General features: G+C 43.1%; 1 protein-coding gene across 1 annotated transcript in view; it reads left to right on the plus strand.

Annotated features, from left to right (window-relative positions):
* The window catches only part of unc5b (unc-5 netrin receptor B), a 53,486-nt gene that overhangs the window by 26,321 nt on the left and 10,448 nt on the right, over positions 1 to 16,717 (plus strand). Inside the window, exons 2-8 of the mRNA XM_028602808.1 lie at positions 8,501 to 8,731; positions 9,023 to 9,166; positions 9,594 to 9,697; positions 10,803 to 10,983; positions 11,491 to 11,658; positions 12,201 to 12,365; positions 14,314 to 14,346. Coding sequence (XP_028458609.1) covers positions 8,501 to 8,731; positions 9,023 to 9,166; positions 9,594 to 9,697; positions 10,803 to 10,983; positions 11,491 to 11,658; positions 12,201 to 12,365; positions 14,314 to 14,346 — 1,026 coding nt within the window. The remainder of the gene's footprint in view (positions 1 to 8,500; positions 8,732 to 9,022; positions 9,167 to 9,593; positions 9,698 to 10,802; positions 10,984 to 11,490; positions 11,659 to 12,200; positions 12,366 to 14,313; positions 14,347 to 16,717) is intronic.

A 16,717-nucleotide genomic window follows, 5' to 3' on the forward strand; every position in this document is an offset into this window, starting at 1 on the left:
ACTCATCCCACTGTACTGCTCACCTATTCACTATACGTACACACACAGACACACACACACACACACACACACACACACACACACACACACACACACACACACACACACACACACACACACAGTCACTGTGAGACCATCAGTGTCAGAAAAGGATAGATTTTTCAACAAGTCTTCCAAATGGAGGAAGTGAGGTGGCAAAAGAGAGTGATGGAGACACAAGCTACAGACAGTGTGTGTGTGTGTGTGTGTGTGTGTGTGTGTGTAGCTGCAGTGTGTGCACCATAGTTAATGGCTAGACTACAGGCCTCTAGAGGAGCCGGCTCCATGTGAATACCCACCATGGCAACCAGCCACTCTGGGTAGATTTGCGCAACTCTCATCAAGCTGTTGTACAGTGGTGGAGCAGACAAGTAGTGGCGCCTTCCACTCAACACATACAGTTATGTATACACACACACACACACACACACACACACACACACACACACATTCTACCATATGAGTTTGACCTCCAAGTAATAGTTTTGACATTGGTCTGTAATTTCGAGAGGATAATAGGAAAACAACATTGTCTCACCCAATCTGTCTCCTCTCCCTCCCTTCCTCCCACTCACTCCCTGTCTCCTCACCCCTCTCTCGCCCTCTTTCTCTCCTCCTCTGATAGTGATTGATAGTGCTTCTTGTGTACGCCTGTGTTCCCATGCAGTAGGTGGTCGTCGGGGCACACATAAACAGCACTGGGCCACTTTTTGATGGGCAATGATTAATGAGCTCCATGGGGGGTGGCGCCCCCTAGCTGTGATAGACCCCCCCGGTCTATTCAAATGCACCAGTACAGCAGTGGGATCACAGCTACAACACAAGCGCAAATCCTCTTAGTGCTCCCACTTTTGCAGTCACACTCACCCACACATTCAAAAACACAGTCACAGAATCTCACTTAGAGTAGGCCGTCCCTTGCATACACAGTGGGTATATTTAATCCATAGTCTGTAACAAACACATCCGCCCAACCTCTCACACACACAGTTTGAATGTTGTGTGCGTCTATGTGAAACAGCCACAAAATTATGCAGTATTTACCCAGTTATCAGTGAAAAACATTGCTGACTGTCACTCTATCATTGGACCTTATTTACTGTCTGGAACCCTGCAGTTTGTTTGTGTGTGTGTGTGTGTGTGTGTGTGTGTGTGTGTGTGTGTGTGTGTGTGTGTGTGTGTGTGTTTCCCCCCTGGCATATCCTCCAACAGGGCTGATTAAGTGTCATTATAACCAACCACCAAGAGCTTGTAGGAAAAAAGAGACAGAAGGTGAGCCCTTCAAGACACACCTTGCAGCTAACAGTGTGGGATAACACTATTTGTAAGCAGATCTGTAAATGAGTTCTTGCAAACATCTGCATTTGCGGTGTGTGCACATGTGTGTGTGTGTGTGTGTGTGTGTGTGTGTGTATACGTGTGTTATCATGTCCTCAGGCTTGCTCTCTCTCCTCCTGCCACCCAGACATGCTGGATGGACATGGGAAGCATTTCTGTCACTCTGCATCTCCATCACCCACTCGGCCTTCCCCTTCTGCCAATCTTGTTGCCTCTCTCTCTCTCTCTCTCTCTCTCTCTCTCTCTCTCTCCCTCTTTTGCGCACACACAAACACACACACACCTTTTATATCCCTCTTTCTTTCACTGGCTCACACAGATTGCATCTTACTCATCTGCATTCGCTTGCACACGCGCCTTACACAATCAATTACATGCTCACACTCTAATCTTGATGAAACAGAGGTGGCTTCACACTCCCCAGAAAATAGCCACTCTGCAGACACCCTCATTGACATGTTGGAACCAATCAAAGGTGTGATATTTCCACTGTTGTGATGAACTTCCAACAAGTTGCACCATAACAAATAGTACATAGAGTAAGCTATGCATCTTATGTGATTCTTAGTTAACAATATTTGGTTAAGAATTTTTTTGTCATTGGACATTTACAACAGGTATTTGTGTCCTCTTGTGTCCACAATTAGTGTTGGAAAGTCAACACTTTAACCTGTGTCCAACCAAACAAGTGGCCCAGGATGTGTTAGCCTAGCATAGTGCACACTCAAGAGAAGGATGCCAGCTAGTTAGCATAGCACAATCGTAAGTGAAAACAAAACCTCCAAAAGATGTCTTATTTTTTATGTTGTATGTTTAACACGTAAAAAAATACAAGTAAAATATAACTTTATCACTTAATAAGGAGATATGTAGATGGAGTTATGTATTGACAAACTATTTACTCATCTGTACAGCACCAGGAGCGCTCGCTAGCTGATCACCTGAGTTTATTTAACAAAACAAATGTAGAAATGTCTATATGAGGACATTTTGAGATGTAGCAGTGGTTCTTCAAGATAAAGCTTCAAATGTGTAACAAGCAAACTGTTAATTTTCAAGATATAACGTGTAAGTTGTTAGAAAGTGTTTTTATAGAGCTAGCCTAGCCACTTTTGATTGTTTCTAGTGTTTGTTTTAAGCTAAGCTAAGACATCGTTTCTAGTGTTTGTTTTAAGCTAAGCTAAGACATCTTGGACCTGTTGCGGTACTGGACAGTGGACACGCAAAGATGAAACAAACATTATTCTTTTTATCTGACTCTTGGCAAAATGGCAAGTAAGTGTATGTCTCAAATATCAGACGTTTTTTATTGGTCTTGTAAAAAAAAAAACTTTTTTATTTTTACTTGTTAGGGAAGAAAACGTAAAGAGCAGAAAAAGGTGAGTAAGAATCAAAGAGGACCTGAAGAGTTATGTATGTGCCTGCCGGTGTGAGATATGAAGTCTGTTAGTTAGAGAGTCACCATGGTGAGTACAAAGAAACAGGCTGTAAAGCCATGTGGAGCCGCCGCAGGTGCACATAGTATCGAAATATCCAAACAAGAACTTTCAAGGCAAACGTGTGGAAGGCTTTATGAGAAAGCACATGGAGTTGGATCTGTGTCGCTCTTAGCAGGACAGCAAACTCTGCTTCCTGCCTCCCGTTGCCTCACAGCTTCCATGATGAAATGAAAATAATGGCGTGTCTGTTAGTCACTGGTGAATCAACGGTGTTTCCTATTAAAAGATGACCAATCCCCCCTGTCTGAGCTCAAAAGGGCTGCTTATGCTGTAAGTGTTAGTGTGAGTGTGTGTGTGTGTGCTCAGTCAGATGGGTGAACTGCATGACTCCTCACACCTCGTCTGCCTTTGTTGATGTGAGAAGTGATGCTGGGTTGCTCCAACCTGCACTCATGTCGCCTAATGCCCTGCCTGATGCCAACATGTACACACACTGAGACTGTCCCACTCACACATTCAGTGATTTTTTTAATTTTCTCCATCAAATCCTTTGTCCAAATCTCAACACTTGCTTTTTCCAGTCTTCACGTCTCTTTACTTTTCCCTCCCTGCTGGTTTCTTCTCTCCCCTTCTGAAGCAAATTGTTTTCAGGCTGATGAGGATGAGGTCACTCTGAATATCAATCACTCAGTGTAATTGTCCTTTAAGGAAGGCAAGGAGAGACTGTCTCCCTCCATCCATCTCTGTCTCTTTCGACCTGCCTCTGCGTGAGTGTGCGTGCCGTGCATGACTCAACCTTAGGGCTTCCTCGCAAGAATGAAAATAATGAGGTAGATTAGGTGAGGATGATGGATATGCTCAGCCTGTCAATGCTACATAATGGCTGCTGATCACTCTATTTATTGGCCTTGTTTCCTCTGTCACCAGCATTGTTGTCATATTTGACTGTCTGTCCTCACAGCTGTTTGTCCTTAGTGGGCTCAGCAAGCTACATAGCTGTGGGCTGTAGTTCTTTCCCTATGTGTGTGTGTGTGTGTGTGTGTGTGTGTGTGTGTGTGTGTGTTTGCGTTTAAGGCTGTAGGATGTCATTTGAAGTCTTGTGGAGCTGCACAAAGTGCTTTGAATCCAGCAGGCAGGAGGGAAGGAGGAATGGAGTCAGGGGAGGGCCAGAATAAAAGCACTCTCATGTCAGGCACCAAACTGGAAAGCGGAAGGGAGGAGGTGGGACACTGTGCTTTTTTTTGTTTGTTTTTGACCTCATAGGATGCCTAAGAGAGAACAAATAACGAGATTGCTGATCTTGCCAAACACAACCTGACCCCATGTCTTTCATAGTGTCTTTATGTTGTTTGGCTGCTTCAAAGTATTCTTCATCCGATGCTTTATTCTCCCTTGCTCACTGTTCCCCCACTTCTGAGTGCAGTGTTGGGATAGTGAGGGCACTGGCGGGGACAGTAATGAATAACTCTGTAAAGGTAATGATAAAGTACAGATGCTTTAGATTCCACTCTGGCTAGAGACGCTTGGGCTAAGAAAATTACAGTGTGTGTGTGTGTGTGTGTGTGTGTGTGTGTGTGTGTGTGTGTGTGTGTGTGTGTGTGTGTGTGTGTGTGAGAGAGAGAGAAAGAGAGAGAGAGAATAAGAGGCAAGGGAAAAGAGAGGGTGGAGAAAGATAGAGGGCAGAAAGAACAACAGAGACAGTTTCACAGTCAGGTTGAGACAAAGACAGACATTGCTGTGATTCATTTTCCTTGCCAGTTATTATAGCAGTCCAGTATTGTATGTGTCTGTTTGTGTGTTCCATCGTCTCTTTCCTCTCCACTTGTCCACATTAGTGTCTCTTGACCTGTCTTTGGCCAGCCTTCTTGTCTTCCCATCTTTTCACCTGTGTACAGACCCTCTCTCTCTCTCTCTCTCTCTCTCTCTCTCTCTCTCTCTCTCTCTGTGTCTGTCTTTCTCTCTCCCACACAGTCCTCCCTTCTAGTGTAGCCTCGCTCCACCACTGTCACTCCAACTTTCAGTTACACTGTAGTGAAGCTCTGCACTCCGCCACACAGTCACCGAAAGAGCTGCACTATTTGAATTTAGCATACATGAATAAGAGTGGGTGAGAAATGTACTGTATAAGCATCGGTTGTTATCTGGTGTCTGGGTCTACATGCGTGTGTTCCTGCAATTGTGTGCTCTGGAAGAGAATACCCAGAAGCCTGTGTTTGCTTTCTAGCTGTCCGCTGTCTGTCATTAGAGTAATAAAAGACTTGCTGTGCTGCACGGCGAGGAGTTCTTGTCTTCCTCCATTCCACACAAATTGCCGGCTGCTGAGCTCTGATGGATGTTTGTATGCTGGCCCAAAAACACAGGTTCCACTTTAAACCCCCAGCTCCATTATCCCAGAGAGAGACAGTGGGAGAGAAAGAAGCTGTCTGTCTGTCTCCAACTTCTGTCATCCAAAAGTGTTTTAATTAAACTGTTCCTCTCTGCAGGCCCCAGAACACACACACACACACACACACACACACACTGCACAGAGTGGTTTATCCAAATACGCAGGACTCTCCTCCCATTCTGTCTCCGTCTGAACCACTGTCTCGCTCTGTTTGTCTGTCTCTGCTGCCATTCTTCCACTGCCTTCCTCTCTATCTTCCCGTGCCCCCTCTCATCGAGCCTGAAGAGTGACAGGCTGTGTTTTTCAGCCGATGTTTGAACACCAAGCGATCAATGCCGGACAAAGGGAAAGAGCGGGGGAGAGGGGCGGGGAGGGGCAACACAATTGGTTATTGACAGTGAATTCAAAGTCTGAAAGACTGGAGGCGACAGCTTAGTAAGTGGAGAGCAAGGGGATGGGAGGAAAGAAAACAGAGAGGAGAGGATTGTGAGAGAGGCACGACGATACATTTAATTCATGTAAACGGTTAAGCATCACTTTGAGTGTTAACTTTCATCATTTCTCATTTGCATACCTACTTGCAGTATTGTATATACTGTAGGTGTGGACACCTGCCAGGGTGTAACCTGTAGACACAAAAACGCGTGTGCGCATGTGTGTGTGTGTGTGTGTGTGTGTGTGTGTGTGTGTGTGTGTGTGTGTGTATCACAATTTCTAACTGTGATTTTGTGATATTAAGTGCTTGTACATTTGAATTCCCCTGGTACATTGTGTGCCTCCGGTACAACCGTGACGTGTAAATAAACATTCACTTTGTGACCAAAACACCAGTTGAGATGGAGAAGCCTGCAGCTCTGGAGGGATTAAAAATGCTGAAACATCATGTAGACTGTCTTTGGAAAAACATATTTGTGAGTTTAAAAAAAAAAGAGCAGAATTGGTACAATTAAAATAGTCAAAAGGAGTCCGAACATGAAAATATTATTTCACTCATTTTATTTTATCATCTGTCATTTTGATTGGTGGCTGAGTTTTTTTTTTTGTTTTTCATTTGTGATTACACTTAGCTAGAACCAGAATAAGCATTTCTGCTTTTACTGTACAGCACTGGTGTCTAGGTGGAGTAAAGCATGCAGTGGTGAGGGTTCAGCTTGGGGTAACAGGTTCGCAAATAAATGTAGTTGGTGGTAGGTTCTTCTAGAGAAAGTCACTGGAGAAGAACTGGGATGTGTTTGCAGTATGGAGAGGCAGAGACAGATTAATGATGACGGGTCCAGCCTGGATGGCTGTTGGGCCTGGAGCAGCTGTTGCATTTTCTGCCTGTCCTGTGGCCACACCACTGCCAGCAGCTTCTTTTGTGCTGCCTGGCCCTTTCATGGTGGAGGAGATTCGGGTCAAAAGATGGTACCGTCCCTATATCTGAAGATGGTACAGCCTCTTAAATCCCTCCTGGCCTTGATTTGAATTGCCACAACTTTCTCTCCCACTTCCTTAATGCTCTGTGTTTCTGCTTGCTTTTCCATAATGTCTCAGACAGTCTGTCAAGGCGAACAGTGTGATGGGGTGGGGAGCACTCCCTTTCCTAAAATAGGAGGTGGTGTCTTTCTAAGTAGTTTCTCTTGTTCCCTGGTTGTGGAATAACTGATCAGGTTGGACTCGATACATTTTGAAAAACTGAACCCTGCAAATTTGTCTGCTCTAAGTCTAATTGTGGAAAAGTAGCTGCATCTGCTCTCACACTTCTTTATCCACTTATGTAGAGTTTAAAAACTGTAGCACCGTAAGAATGTTTAAGAAAAGCCCAATTATACATGATTTATGTGTGTGTGTGTGTGTGTGTGTGTGTGTGTGTGTGTGTGTGTGTGTGTGTGTGTGTGTGTGTGTGTGCGTGTCTAGGGAAGAAAGTGCATTGGACTGGATTTCCCCATACCTTTTTGGCATCTCCTGACTGGAGCCAACCCTGTCAATCTCCTGCACTCTGCTCCAGTCTTACATTTAATGCTTATTGAATCAGATCATTTTCGTAAGCAGAGCAAAGTTTTCTATTGGAAGGCCAGACCCATTAACAATTTATAAGAACCTGGATTACTAGGGAAAATCACACGATGCTGCAACATTGCATAAAAAGAAAGAGAAAATTTCTGGCACCAGAAATATACTTTGCAACATACCTTTATAAAGTGTATAGTTGTATTTGTGTGCTATATGTTTGCTATTGGTGTCAGGTTCCAGGTAGAGCATTATAGCTATACTGTGGTCAGGTTATTCTCTATCAGGCTACTGCAGTCCTGTTGTTCTTCTCCAATCTGCCTGTGCTTCCATGTTTTGCTCAAGTACACAAGGGTACAATTCAGTCGATGGACAGATGGAGTTGTGGCATGGGTTGAGCTTGCTTCATCTAGTCTGCCACCCTGCAGCCCTGTAAACAGACAAGTCTGACCGATACAGAATTTGTGAGTCCAATAGCAGTACCAAAAGCTTGAGATGTTTGACAGTTGACAAATGTGCAATTTTCTTTCTTGTGAACAACGTGCTGACCCTTGAAATAAAAAAAACATTTACTAAATAGCAAAGTTATTAGTACATATACCTAAATCCATCTACTTCTATGAAAACTAGTATACTTTAGGAGCCAATAACATTGCAGCATTGACATACTGCCTGGTATCGACTCATCATTATTAAAGTAACAAGTCAGAGTGAAGAGGTCAGAAATATTGTGTCCTTCCTGCCAGGAGAAGCTCTTGGCAGCATTGCCAGGAGGAATGTGTCACATCGAAAATGTCAGGGGATAATGTGTGATCAACAGGATCTGTCTGTGGAAGGTCAGCAGCTCTCCTCCCCAGCTGAGAGGCACAGACTCGTCCAGAGAGACCAGAGCACGAGGCCTGCATTGACCAGATTACTGGCAATGCAAGGAGGTGAAAATGTCACAGTGCCACTTCATTTACAGTGCAAACTGTCAACACCTTAAATGTCTTCTTGAAATACACTAACATGGTTGCCTTAATGTATGTATGTGAAACACTGCTGACAGATTAGTTGGTGAAAACTGGATTGAGGCAAGGGGTCACATCCAGAGGGACTAATTTGTCATTTTGCTTATTTATTTTTTTGCCTCCTCAACAGTGAGGTCAGAGTGGAGGATCAGCCACAGAGCAGCCATCAAAATACTATTTTGATGGCTGCTTGATGTACTGCTCGAGTACGCCTCCAGCAGGCAGACACTTAACTCAGGTCTTTCCATTAAAGGACATTTTAATCACTTCTGTGTTCTGTTGTTTGTTTGTTTTTTCAGAGAGCAGCGACTACAGCGAGGCCGAGGTTCTCCCTGACTCCTTCCCGTCAGCACCGGCAGAACCTCTCCCGGAATTCCTGCTGGAACCGGAGGACGCTTTCATCGTAAAGAACCGGCCAGTCCAGCTACGGTGCCGGGCATCACCAGCCACCCAGATCTACTTCAAATGTAACGGAGAATGGGTCAATCAAAACGATCACGTCACCAGAGAGAGCCTGGACCAGATCACGGGTAATACTTACACACACACACACACACACACACACACACACATAGTAATGTCACCTTATATTTTACAGACATAAACATCATACTCAATTACAAACATAATTTTCAACTACATAATCCATTAGCTCCCATAGGACTTTATGTGCACGTTAACTGCATTTGGCCTGCAGCCAATGCATTATTTATATGCACTGTGAAAAATATGCCTGCACTAATCTCTCCCTCCCTCTCTCTCTCTCTCTCTCTCTCTCTCTCTCTCTCTCTCTCTCTCTCTCTCTCTCTCTCTCTGCACAGGTCTGGTGCTGCGGGAGGTGGACATCTCGGTGTCGAGGACCCAGGTGGAGGAGCTGTTTGGGTTGGAGGACTACTGGTGTCAATGTGTGGCCTGGAGCTCTGCTGGCACCACCAAGAGCAACCGTGCCTATGTTCGCATTGCATGTCAGTACTGTGTGTGTGTGTGTGTGTGTGTGTGTGTGTGTGTGTGTGTGTGTGTGTGTGAGAGAGAGAGATAGAAAGAAAGAAGGAAGGAAGACAGCAAATGTTTCCGACTTTTTGCTTGTCAAATGTGTCAGCTTAAGTATATATGCAAATAAATTTGTTGTAGTTCTCCATCTTAGTCCCTCGTGGTAATGGGTGGTGTAGTATGATTGACACCGTGCATGTTTATGGGGGTATGAAGGAAAAAAACACAACAAAGTGACAGAGGCTTTTTGGGGGCTTTGCCTGGTGTGTGTGTGTGTGTGTGTGTGTGTGTGTACATGTTTGTGTGACAGCCAATGTCACTAAGATGAACAGGGTGTCACACTGCTGTCACGGGCCAGTCTTCACAAACTGCTGACTACATCTGTGTCCCCCCACCCTGTAGACCTGAGGAAGAACTTTGAGCAGGAGCCGTTGGGGCGGGAGGTGCGACTCGAGCAGGAGGTGCTGCTGCAGTGTCGCCCCCCTGAAGGCATGCCCGTTGCCGAGGTAAATCTCTCCCTCCTCATCCCCACTCTCACTGCTTTTCTATCACTTTAGGGGTTACAGTTGTGTTTTTCATTCTGAAGGATAATAGTTCAAGATCATTAATATTTTGTATAGCTCTATATCTCAAGGGAGATAGCAAAGCTGGGATCTAAGTAATAAGTTATCGAGCAACATCAACATAATACACAAGGCAGCATAGTCAAGGGCGAGCCACTGAAGTTTGAGAGATTTAAGTCCATCCAGCTACATGGCACCATCAAGAAAAAACTCCCTGAAAGATATAACGATCAGTAATAATATGCTGTGCTATTTAAGCAGTGAAGCTAAAAAGGGCTGTGCTAAAATTCACTTTGTGTCATGTTTTAACACCAAACTCCTTTAACTGCACACCACTTTATTAAACAGTTTGATTTCTCTTATAAAACAGCAGTGCAACAATATATAAATATAAATAATTCATAAATGTAGATTTTTATTACTCAAGTAAACATTTATGTTATAGTGTGACATAAAAAAAGCCCTCGCACAAAAGTGTAAAAGTTCATGTTATATCATCACAGGAGAGCTTTTTAAATGGAATGGAATGATCTGAAATGTGTTTTATGATAAATGTATTGCTTGTGGTTGTCGCTATGATATTATGTCCATTCGTAAGGAGTATTTCTCAAAAGTAAAAGGGAGTTTGGCCAAAAGAAATTATACAAATTATAGTTTTCCTGAGCAAACTAAAAATGAACAAATATTCACAGTGTTTGATCAATACCACATGTAGCATTGAAGCATGTTGTGGTGGATAAATACTCTGCAGGTTTATAGTGTTTACTGAAAGGGTATGTGAGTGTAGTGTTGACTCATGTTTATGCATACACAGCTGTTGATTTGTTCACTGATTTATTTGAGGAGTTATCTGGCAAAAGAATAAAAGAATCAAAATTGCTATAACACAGAGGTTCGGCGATACAGAAGTTTTTTTAAACTAAAATCTTGGCTGTTGTGGTTACTTTTTCTATTTTCATTTATTTCATCACTTTGTGTGAAGATTACTTTCTGCAGACCAAAGTTCTGAGTGGTGTATATCTGTGTGTGCGTGCCTGCCTCTCTACAGGTGGACTGGTTGAAGAACGAGGATACCATAGATCCATCACAGGACTCCAACTTCCTGATCACAATCGATCATGATCTGATCATCAAACAGGCCAGACTCTCAGACACCGCCAACTACACCTGCGTGGCTCGTAACGTGGTGGCCAAAAGACGCAGCAGCACGGCTACTCTTATTGTTTATGGTAACATGCACACGATTTTCCTCTTCTATTTTGGAAGATTGTTTATGAATCATGACATAACATAATTATCAAAATCCTGGTCAGATTGGTTCAGTGATGTTAATTGATATTAGGTTACTTGCAAATGAGAAAATTTCCCATTTTAGCAGCTCCATACCAAAATGTAAATCTTAAATTATTAAATGAACTTAATGAATATTGCACTTTTATGTAAGACTGGTTAAAAATTTAATTAAATGTACTTCGGAAACCACCTTTTGAACTATCAATAGGAACTACTTTCTGTATTTACAAAGCATTTAAAAGTTGGAGAATGGATCAATGGGGTGAAGATGTGATTGGAAAACTAAAGGTTCATACTGTAAATACACCGGATAACATCATATATATTTAGCTTGATATTCATTTTAAAATTGTGTCTATATTCTCATTACTTTTAAAGTTGACCAGGCTATTGACTGCCAGACTCGCTCACTTTGACCCTCTCTGTGTCTGTCTCTCTGCCAGTGAGCGGAGGATGGTCTTCATGGACTGAATGGTCCGAGTGCAATGCTCGGTGCGGGCGGGGCTGGCAGCGACGAACACGCAGCTGCACCAATCCTGCCCCTCTTAATGGAGGAGCCTTCTGTGAGGGCCCTCCCTTCCAGAGAGTGACCTGCACCACACTGTGCCCAGGTGAAGATGACATACTAATCTTTGTTATTTATAACTTCTTCAGACAAAGCACTCACGCACTGAAATACCAGGAAATTTCCCGAATGGGCCATTTTGCAGGAGGTGCCAGGATGAATTTCAAAACTTTTAGAACATCAGTTGCTGGATTTTAGCTGTGTTCCTTCACACAAAACCAGGCATTTTTTTTTTTCATCTCAAAAACAACTTCATCAAGAGACCGGTTTGGTCTCTTGATTTTGGTCATTTGATTTCATCATGAAACGTCATCTACGTCAGGAACATAGTGTTATCTGATTTACTGCCACACACCAATCTGCCACTTTTTGCTTTGCCCCGTGTGTCAGACCATTCTGACTCCATAGTCATTTAAAACAAACAACAGAATGCATTTTGCAAATTGCAAAATGATGCACTTCAAGCCATTACATATGCATCGTGCCGAATTATAAAGTCATGCCCAATTCCCTTCTACCTGCAGTGATGGAAGTATTTAGCCGTTGGTTAGCTGTGAAATGACTCACATCTCTGCTGTCTCATTCCAGTGGATGGAGGCTGGACAGAATGGGCAAAGTGGTCCGCCTGTGGGACAGAGTGCACCCACTGGCGCAGTCGCGAGTGCCAAGCGCCCCCACCTAGAAATGGAGGAAAGCACTGCAGCGGCAGCTTGATGGAGAGCAAAAACTGCACCGAGGGGCTGTGTGCGCGCAGTAAGTCACCTGAACTATGTGTTTGAACTGGGGCAGTTGTTAAATGCCAAAAGAAAGTAAATATTTGGCTCATATATATTTATTTGTAATATATCCTAATTCTGCAGTTGGCCCTTTAATACAGATCAGCATCTGTTGTCACTAGTTAACGCTGTCTAATATCTAAAAGAAAAGGGTCTTTCAGAGGTTTCTAGGGGTCAACTCCCTAATGGCAAATTTTCTGCTTCAGGTGATTGATAATAGCAAGTCATGCAGATGGTGATATTTTTGCGTGTACTGCAGTTCACAGTTTTATAAGGTGTATTGCATTTCAAAGCTTTTTTTGTATAGAACTGTATTCCCAAGGTAATTAGTCACTGCAGCATGGTGAGAGCGAGAATGATGTAGAGAGAGATGAAAAGAAAAAAACGCCAAATCGCAGACAGATGTTTCACGAGGCAAAATTTAGGTTCGCAAAGAGAGAAGGCAAGTGATCCACATCTAAGAAACACAGATGGAAAGAGAGAGAAAGAGAGAGAGAGACAGAGTTGAAGCAAGTGCAGGCTAAGGGAGTGCATGGAGTGGGAAGCGAGCATGGCACGGCCAAGTCGAAAAATTAACACGGGGGACGAGCATATGAGAGTGAGTCAGACTCACACTGACACCCAATGTGCAGCCTGTGATGAGCTGGGAGGAATCCAGCTGACAGCGCATTAGAATCTTTGAGACGCACATCCACAGAGGCAGTGAGATACAGTCATGTACACACTTAAAAACACATACACAAATGCGCGCCACAAACCGACACGCCCAAGCATGCAGACAATCCTGGTCAATGCACGTGCAACGGGGGGATCATATGCACATTGCACACTGTGCCTCAACTCTATCAGACGTGCACGCGACTCCTGACATAAACAGGCTTCTATGGAGCAGCCAGATTAGACAAATACACTGTCTGATTTGTCTGTACAGAGCGGAGCATTCTCAGGAGGCTGTCAGGGGAAACATGCACTCAAGTGGCTCTGGCAGAGGGGGGAAGATGGGAAGCACTGTGCTGTTGAAAATCTGTAAATGTGTCACTTGGCAAACTACAGGTTACTGAATTAATTATTTTCCTACAACATTAGTTAGATTTTTCTTTGGCCACAAATTGCCCTAATGACATGACTCTTTGCGTTCCGACCATGCTTCAGACAATCAAACAATAACGCACTCTAATGTCTCAGTCATTGTTAATCCCTTTGAGGATCGGCTAAATACCCCAGTCATAAATGTAAATTGCTTCGAGACATCTCTGCTGCCTCCTGTAGGTTGTAATTGCTATCGGATGAATGGAAAAGTCGGGCCATTTGGTGTTCTGATGATCCTTGGGAGAAAAGGTTATTTGGTTTGAGATCTAGTAAGTGACGTGATCCTGAAAGACGGTTTCAACAATAATCAAACCACTCAGAGATGATTCACATTGGTGTTAACTTCAAAAAGGTTGTTCCCATCAGGATAGCGCTGTTTTATCTTCATATGATGAAGGTGATAACATAGCCCGTGGGGTGTATAAAGAGACAGTTTCAATCTACATCGTCTCCCTCATGTCACAACACCAGCGTCCTTGTTTACTTTCTCATCCACATGATCTTAATCTCTTTCACAGTCATTTATTATTGGCTTTTATTCTCTATTTCTATATTATATAAACAAACAGAATTTCATTCCACAATGCTGCATATTCTCACATATTTCAAGAAGAGGTTATTATTTTTTAGATATAAAGTATTTTTTCTTGCTTGCAGTATGCCTTTATGTTTACATGTCCATTTTCATATTGATGAGCTATTGTTTACTTTTCCTGTTTATGCTTTGTATTGTGTTATTGTATCTTTCATTTGCATAACTACTAGTCCATCCATTTTTATGTTGTTGTGTTTTTTTTCTTTTCTTCTTCTCTTGTTTTTTTCTCCTGTTCAAACAGATAAAAAGATTTCTATTGAACATGCAAGCCATCGTAAGTTCACCTTCCCATGACTTCACTCCTTCACTGCTTCATACTGTTTGTGTTTGTACTGTGTGTCTGTGTGTCTGTCTGTGTGCTCATACAGATGAGGAGTCCTAACATCTGTGTCAGAACGTGGTGCTGAATGCGTGCAGCGTTGTGTGTTGAGCCTGTCTATCCACACTTTGTTGTCATCTCAGATCGAGTTCAGTGAAGATATGCCTCACCTTCTTGTCCAGCCTGCTTATGAGTGTTGTTATCCCGTCTTGTCTCGTATGTTGACTAAGCGTAACATAGGTTTCTGAGCTGGCTCCTTGTTAGCACATTGCATCTGTTACGTAACAGCTTGCAACAAAGAAACAATTAAAACAAAGACTGTAATCAGTGTTTGTGTAATTAAACAAACTGCCCAGTTAATCTGGCTCTTATCCAACATGTCAGAGGAAAAAAATCAGCAAACTCTGTTATAAAGGGAGCGAAATGACATGCCTCTAATACTCTTTGATCCATAGGCTATGAGGTGGAAGCATACACTTCCTGGAGAAAAAATTGATTTCTGTCTGACTTTCGGTTAATCTGTGAAATAGTTTACATTTGAAGTGATGGTAATTCCTCTAGCTCAATGTGACATGGGCTCAGGGGAGAGCAGCCACGGTAATGCACCTAATTCGCTATTGTTCCATTTCTGGTAATAAGTGCGGACGGCTGTCGGATTCAGTTCCATCGCGCCACGTGAGCACGGGAGGTTTTCTCTGCCTGCCCGTCTGCCTCCGGCTTTCCTCTCCTCCACCCTTTCCTCTACTCTCACTGCTGCTCTGTATATCTGTGGTTTCCTCCAACTTCTTCCCCACTCTCTCCTGCTCTTTCAACATGGGCCTTTTCCTCAAGCACTGCTATCCTTATCTCCTCTCTCCTCATCGACACTCTTATAATCCGTCTGTCCTCTCAACAAATCACAATCTTATCTAACTCCTTCCTATTCCTTTTGCCAAATTGCCTCTCCTCTAGCTCTCTCCTCCTCTGTTTATCCAGCCTGTCTACTCCCTCTCCTTTTTTTTAATCTTCTTTGTCTCCCGCTAACCTCGCTCCTTGTCTGCTCCTCTTTTCTGCTGTGGTGTGACTGGCTCACATGTCTGGGTTGGGTATGGCTCTGCTAGTGTTGGGGAGTCAGGGCTATGCAGGCTGTGGTGGGCTGGCTGACCAGTCACAGCCAATCTCTCAGCAGGAGAAAAGAGAGGGATGCCAACAGGGAGCAGGTAAAGTTATGGTCAACCACTCCGCCCCTACAAGTTTGATCCATGGCCACTTTTGCTGTGAGATACGCCCCCCCTGCCGGCTGGGAGGAGCTGTTTATTATTAGGGGCCCAGCACCGAAGCTGCGTGGACCCTATTCTATTATTATTATTTTAATAGATGTTCCCATGCACGAAAACTCACCAAACTTACCATCCAGTTCTATGCCAAACTTAATCAGTTTGATTTGTGTGCTAATTGTCCTGATGGTGGCGCTACAACAGCCATCTAAAATGCTAAACCTTAAAAATTCATAACAAATCAGCCGTACATGCTACAACGTCGCAACTTATGCCAAACTGTAGCCCCAAATAGAGCTGAAACTATGCTTTTGTAGCAATTTTGAAGTCCATCACTCTACTTTTTGCAAAAACTGCAAAACTTCTTAAACCTGTCACCTCCCACATTATTTTTTCAATTGACACCAAATTTGGCCAACTTCATCTCCAGACTGTCCTCGACAAATATTCCATTCGGATTTTTGATTCATCAAACATTTAGCCCACAGTGCATTAAAACATGTTACTGCATACAGTAGTATAAACAAATTCTGCAATTTATTCCAAACTAAATCTTTGATGTTCATGGAAACAATTCACAACATCCGAAGATAACTGTAGATTTGGTGTGCAGAATTTTATCTCAAAAAGTGAATTTTTTATTTTATTTTTTAATTGTGTCCTCATCTACGCATTGCAGTCAATGCAAAGTAGAGCATCTTTAAACATCAGTTTGGCATTTATTGATCTTTGTGAAAAATAAATTACAGGCATCTCTATGTTGTCTTAACAAAGTACACAAATCTTCAGAATTTTCTAATGAGAAAGTAATTTTTTACAGCACTTTAAAACTCAGCATTTTCACCTTGTCTAGTAGGTGTTGCGATGCCACTTATGACATCACCCATATAAAGCTCCCTGAGATTAGGAACTGCCTACGGCCTCAAAGGTTCGAGTGCGAGCACCTGGTATTGCAAGATGCTCATAAACATATCTAATCAGGCATTGTGCTGTGGACAACCACCCTGCATATTTTTAATGTGTGTCTGCATTAACACACCTGATTCTGATTAAAAATCAGTCCAGTTCCA

The sequence above is a fragment of the Perca flavescens genome, chromosome 17, assembly GCF_004354835.1.
Source record: "Perca flavescens isolate YP-PL-M2 chromosome 17, PFLA_1.0, whole genome shotgun sequence".
Taxonomy (NCBI): domain Eukaryota; kingdom Metazoa; phylum Chordata; class Actinopteri; order Perciformes; family Percidae; genus Perca; species Perca flavescens.